Source organism: Chrysochloris asiatica, unplaced genomic scaffold, assembly GCF_000296735.1.
Source record: "Chrysochloris asiatica unplaced genomic scaffold, ChrAsi1.0 scaffold00013, whole genome shotgun sequence".
Classification (NCBI taxonomy): domain Eukaryota; kingdom Metazoa; phylum Chordata; class Mammalia; order Afrosoricida; family Chrysochloridae; genus Chrysochloris; species Chrysochloris asiatica.
The window spans coordinates 27,297,494-27,304,164 of NW_006408531.1; the positions used below are offsets into that span (position 1 = coordinate 27,297,494).

Genomic DNA, 6,671 nt, shown 5'->3' on the forward strand with positions numbered 1-6,671 from the left:
TCTCCCTGGAGTTCTACTAGTCCACATGTCACTGAACTGAATGATCATAGTCTTTCCCCCATTGTTATTTTCAGCTGAGGTCCTGGGAGTGGGGGCAATACAGGTGGCAGAGGTTGATGTCAAATCATGCTGGACCCCTTGCCCCCTGACACTGTTAGTCTTCTGTAGACAATAAAGCTTGTTTAACCATCTGTTGAGTTTGGATGGCTTTTTCTGCCAGATCCTCCCATGAGATTTGGGCATTTATTTTTCTAGTGTCCAGGTTTTAGCACAAACACATCAGTCCTTGCTTAAGACTCTCATCTCTTTCAGGGGTCCCATAGTCTTACCTCTAGTGGTTTTTTAAGAAGACAGTTATGGCCAGAGACTTCTCATGCTCTCAGCTGATGTCCACCAGTTGGGATGGATTCATGCCAATTGCCCTGTTGATTTTCTGCCATTTCTTTCTAATATCCAGGGTGTTTTGGGAGATAAAAATCATGTTACCCATTCAGATATTTGCTGAGTTCTCTCAGGATCAAGGTCTGTGTACTTACAGTAAGCCTGGTAGATTCATTTAAAGTATTCAGAGGGTCCTCAGTTGGCTTCTGTTGAACTGCATGTACCATGTTCAAGTTCTTTTGTTTAGCAACTCCCCCTTTCAGACCTCTGAGAATGCACCTTTTATAGTGCTCCAATCATGCCAGGCCCATTTAGATTTTAATTTGTGTCAGCTAGAGGAATTGCCTTGACTGGGACAAGGGTCCCACTCAGGTTTTTCTCCATAGATGCATGCTGTTTTGTCCCATGCCTTATCTCAGACCAGCCTTTTTTCATCACTGGTCAGGAGCATTGTCAACAGAGCCTGAATATCTGCCCAATTAGGATGATGGGTAGCAAAAATAGTGGCTATTAAATTTGTTATTCTGGTTGGGTCATCCTGGTGTGGCACTTTGGGTCAATGCGTTGGACCACCAAGTCTGTCCAAACCGCAAGGTCAGCGGTTCAAGCCCACCAGCTGCTCCTCAGAAAACTCCCACAGGGTCACCATGAGTCAGAACTGACTCAACAGCAGTGAACAACAACATCTCAATAAGACGGATTTGAATTTGTCCTACTTAACAAGTCCAAGATAGACAAAGAAGTATGTGTCCAGTAATATCCTTTGGCTTGCCCTTCCATATTCAATTATATGGGCATCTGCAGAGGGGGTATTGCCTTGCATCTGTTCCGGGTAGCCCTCTACTGAAATGGGTCCCTTGAAAGGTATGGTAAAGAGAAATCACTTCCAAACTGCTTTCCTTAGTGGTTGAATATGGCTGGGCAGGTTCACTAGGTCAAGTTATACTTTCCCCTAGTGGCAGCTGCTGGCATACCAAGAGTTGTAATAAGACAATATTGCAATCAAAAGCTATAGTTCACAAAAAAGTAACCATTCATATATCTTTGTCTATTCACATATAGGCCTGCTTAGAACTGTTTTCACCTAATACTCATCTGTATTCATTTTTCTCTGCATAGCTTTTATATTAGCAGTAGAAATGTATTATAGTACTTATGCGTGATATAACGTACATAGTCTTGGAATTCCAGGTTGTTTCACTTTCCTAAACGTAAATACAGGGCAGAAACATAGTAATTTTACAAACAAAGAGATAATCTGACACAGTGGTTTAACAATTCAAACTGTAAGATGGTATAATAATTTTAAGGATCCATTCAAAGGTTATTTTTCCCATCATCTAGATCATACATTGGCCAAGCTGTATTATAGTAAAACACCATTTCCTTTGATGTCATAGGAAGATACCCATATAGAAACCAATTAGAATTATGCCTTACAGAACTTTTCTTTCAGAGTGATGCCTATATTTTTATTTTAGATATAGATGTTAACCTTAACAGAAACAGAAGGGGCACTTTTAGAAAATTATTCCCTGTCTACCATGCCCCGATGTCCCCACCCAGAATAAAGCAGAGGGGATCTCAAAGTGAAGGCGGAGGTGACTGCAGGAGACACAGGGCTGAAGAATCCCATGAAAAGATTCTTGGCAGCGCTGCTTGGAATGTTTGGTTACTGTGCTCCTGGGCTCACTTGTCCAAGCGGCCAGTGGGCCACTCATGGCGGTGCGTTCACAACAGACAGATCACGTCCAGACTTTGCTTTTCCTCTTGCGAGGATTTTCAAGTGTCTCAGCTTTGTAGAGTTTTGAACCAGGAGTCCATTCTGCACCAGCAGTGAGGATAGTCTCCCTAAACCGTATGAAATTCGCTACCAGCCTAGTGCCAGACAACTCACTCTCGCCACACACTCCTGCACACAATACCTCACTTTAAAAAAAAAAAAAAAAATTCAATAACATGCATTCTAAGACTTTTGGCTCATTATGAGTTCCCATATCATTTAAGTATTACATGGCTGGAGCCGCATGGAACCATACCAACCGGGCATGACAAGCTGTACTTCAGCTACTTGCACTCAACGAATCATACAGAGTTTATGGCTGTTCCTCCCCCCACCCCCAACCTTAGGGGAGTTCCTGACTGAGGCCTCTAGGTGAGACCTTGGAAGGGGATTAGCCTTCCACTTCTGTCCTTAGGGACCGGCCTGACTGTGTTTAATCTGGGCCTCAGGGCTTTATGTGTTTTAGAAGTCCTAGTCCGTTCTTTGGTTCAACCTCTCCTTTCAAGTCCGGTTGGGAGAAGTAGGTGCAACAGCTGGCTGCCCCCACTCAGAGGAGGAAGAACAGTCAAATGTGATGGTGGCACACCATCTCATCCGCCAAGGAGAGCTTGCCATCAGCCACTCCCGGATTCCAATCCAGTGCCTCAAGGGGCCAGCACTACCATATGTTACAGCAGTTTTTGATTCGAGAGTGTCACAGCAGCTCTTGATCCGTCAAAGAAACTGTGCCCACTCGGAGAGGTGAAGCAGAGTTTCAGATTTCATCAAGTCGCCTGGCTCAGAGAAGCTAGATTCTCCAGATTCTGAGTGCCAAATGCCGGGCAGTGTAGACTTACACGGGGTCAGAATCAGGGTGGGGTTAGGTTGTGGACCTGTTTTAAGTTAGGAGGGAAACCAGAGAATTGGTTCTATTCAGTAACCTGATTAACATTCTAGCTTGACTGCTAGGCAGAGAGAGCAGTGAATGTTTTTACCTTTTCCTGTTCCATTCTAGTAAATTTTTAATCCACTGTCTTCTTAGACTCTGCTAATATATATTATCATTAATTTGTTTTTGAGCTAAGTAACCAGTTAGCTATTTTTAATTTGTTCTCATTTTTAATGGAATTTATTAAAATGCAGTATCAATGAATAGATATTTCTGAACGTGACACAAAACTGATGTGTCAATAAAATAGAAACAAAGTAATTAAAACAATAGAAGAATGTATACTGCAAACACAAAAAGCATAAAGTGTAATAATTCATTGTATTAGAGATCATTTTGATAGAGAAAAAAATTCAAATAGTCAAAGATGGCAAATTAGAGAAGTTATGAGAAGAAAAGAATAGCATATAAATAGGGAAGATTCAATACAGAAAAGTTATCTAACCTAGCATATATCATCAAGGGTCCTGCAGAGCATTAATATTGGATGGTTTTTCCCAATAGTTTTATAATCAAGGGAATTTGAGAAATTCTTCTTGTTATATTTCTCTCTTAAGAATCATACTACAGCTAATATTTCTGAGAAAAATTAAATTAATTGGACTGGTATAATTGTTGTATTTTGTTAAAATATACATAACAAAGTTTACCATTTTAACCAATTTAAAGTGTTCATTGCCATAACATTCACAATGTTGTGAAACCATCATTATCATCTAGTTTCAACTAGATAGCTTTATTATTTTTATTCTTATAAAAAATAGACAATGCAACATTTTCATTCAACATATTTCACAAGTAAAATTCAGTGAAATCAATTATGTTGTGTAACAATCATCAATATCCCTTGCCAAATTTTCCATCATTAACTTGACCATAAATCAATTTTCTTCAGAAACATCCATGAATTCATTTTAGTGTTCCCAGATAAAACTTTCATGGAAACATTGACTTAAACTAATCCCCCTCATTTAAAAAAATTAAAAAACATGTTCTTGAGAAATTATTTCAATTGAGAAAAAGAATGCTTTGCTCAAAATCACATAAGTAGATGGTGACAAAGCCAACATCTCACCCAGATTTTTAGGAACAAGGCTTCTTCTACTTCAAGATATTTTTCACTTTACTCAATTTAGGTAGCCTGGGCCTGATGACTCAGTAATCTATAAATACTACAATAAATTTTATATATGATAACTCAAGGTTTCCACAATTACCTTAAATATATATTTTTAAAGATACACTTTGAAAGGTTATGCTATATTTGTTTTATGATTCTCTCATTGTATTTTTCTTATGAAAATTATCATTGTAAGAACTCTCTCTAATTTATACTATTCTATTCTTAGGTCTTTTTAAGATTGTGGCTGATAAAACTCCATACCTTACTATGGAAGAAATTACAAGAGCCAATCATATTGGACCAAACAGACTAGGACATCCTTACTTCTACCATCAGAAGGATATCAAACTAGGGAATCTCATCATAAAGCAAGGTGAACAAATTTTGCTCAATTCAGTTGAAGAGATCAATGGAAAAATGATGGTGAACTGTGAAGTTGTCAGAAATCACCAAAAACACTCATTTACTTTGCCTTTGTCTCAAGAAGGAGGCTTTTATGAGTGTGAAGATGAACATATTTATACCTTAAAGGAGATTGTTGAATGGAAGATCCCCAAGAACAGAACAAGAATTGTGAAGCTTACTGGCTTTTCAAATGAGTGGAATTTAACAAATCCATTCCCTAAAGGCTTTTATGGCTCTCTTATCCTTAAGCCTGTTTACGAAATTCAAGGTGTGATGAAATGTAAGTATCCACTGAGAATAATGCTCCATGAACAGGAGCATTATAAGCTTTGGTAAAAACAAAGGTTTAAAACTAGTTTAAGGAGTGTGACTGACTGTCCCCAGCTCATGTGTAAAACCTGCTGAGCTGGATTCTTCATCTCTAAATAAATAAACCACATATTTGTTACAAGAATAAAATTGGATAATGTATAGAAATGTATGTGCTGCATATACATATGCATATATATAGAAAATATAAACTCATAGATCCACATGCAAAGTGCTGTAACTGTTAGGTACAGTTAGATTTAGATACGAATTCTTTTTTTGTCACTATCAGTTAAACATGGTCAGAAAAGAGATATCAGGTTTTTTTTAGAAGAAATTATGTTTTATTAGAAAGAGACTTTCATTTAATGGAGGTGACCAACAAAAGATGTAAGAAAACAAACTTCTTTAACGTGTTTCTTACTTTATTCTTGTGATTCCCCCCCTCCCCCCAATTAGACACTGATCACTGGCAATAACTCTTCTCATTAGTTAGGAGTTCCTTCTTACTTATAGAAAATGAAATGGGAAATTAATTCACACATGTTTGTCATAGCGATCCTTATAAACTTTCCAAGTTGTGGCTGGAGGTTTGAATCACCAACCTTGAGATTAACTTATCCTACAGCTTCACACCAAGAAAGTTACATATTAAATACACATCAGTGTGTCTTAATATGTAATATTCATAAAATAATTTGCATTTTAAAGTACGACAATATAGAGAGAACATTGCTACCTTAAAGTAGGGGGAGGGGAAATTTCGGCTCATGGGCTAAGATATCATTTGATCTGGCCCTGCCAATGCAACTGTGGTGTCAGACATCACATTGTTGTTGTTATTGTTGTTAAGTGCAGTAGAGTTGGTTCCAACTCATAGCAACCTTACATAGGGTTTCTGAAGAGCAGCTGGTGAGCTTGAACCACTGACCTTGCAGTTCAAACCAACCTTGCAGTCCAGTGTATTATAGCACAGCGCCACACCAGGACTCCAGCCATCACATTAGGGGTGAGTTAAGTGAATGTTTGACAAAATACATCAGGTTGATTATTAAGTTGATAATTTTGTATAACCCGCAAATGATGTTATAAATGTTGACAGAAAAAAATGTTCCCCACTATAGCCTAAAGATATGAGTGCCTTCACTTTTCAAGAGTGTGGTATGAAAACTGGGCAAATGGTGGCCAAGAATTTCTAAATTTGGAGTCAGTAGTCCTAAATTGTTATTCTTAGGCCATAACTTAATATGCAATGGCTTTGTGTGAGCCATTTAAATACTCCAAGTCGATAGGAAAAAGGGGTTTATGATACTCTTCTGTCTACTTCTTGCTGTTGTTTTAAACATAAAATAAGTCTCTGTATATAATACACTTTGAGAACATAAAATAATATGCAAAAATTTGGTTGAAAGGTACTTCCTTCTTGTTGTTAGGTGCTGTTGAGGCAGTTCCAACTCATAGCGATGCTGCTCACAATTTGCTAATCCAACCCATTGGCGGGGGTTGGGGGGGTGGGGGGTGGCTTCCTCTTTTTCGCTGACCCTTCACTTTACCAAGCACACATCCTTCTCCAGAGACTTGCCAAATATAAGAGACAAAGTCTCACTATTTTGACTTCTAAGAAGCATTCTGGTTGTACTTCTCCCAACACAGATTTTTTTTGTTCTTCCGGCAGTCCATGGCACTTTTTTTTATTTTTAAGTGTTTTATTGTGAATTATGTGATAGTTTACATGGGAGAAC

General features: G+C 38.2%; 1 protein-coding gene across 1 annotated transcript in view; it reads left to right on the plus strand.

Moving 5' to 3' along the window:
• THEMIS (thymocyte selection associated) overlaps positions 1-6,671 on the plus strand; it is a 315,826-nt gene that overhangs the window by 98,166 nt on the left and 210,989 nt on the right. The window contains exon 3 of the mRNA XM_006834728.1: positions 4,442-4,900. Within this exon, the coding sequence (XP_006834791.1) occupies positions 4,442-4,900 (459 nt within the window). The remainder of the gene's footprint in view (positions 1-4,441; positions 4,901-6,671) is intronic.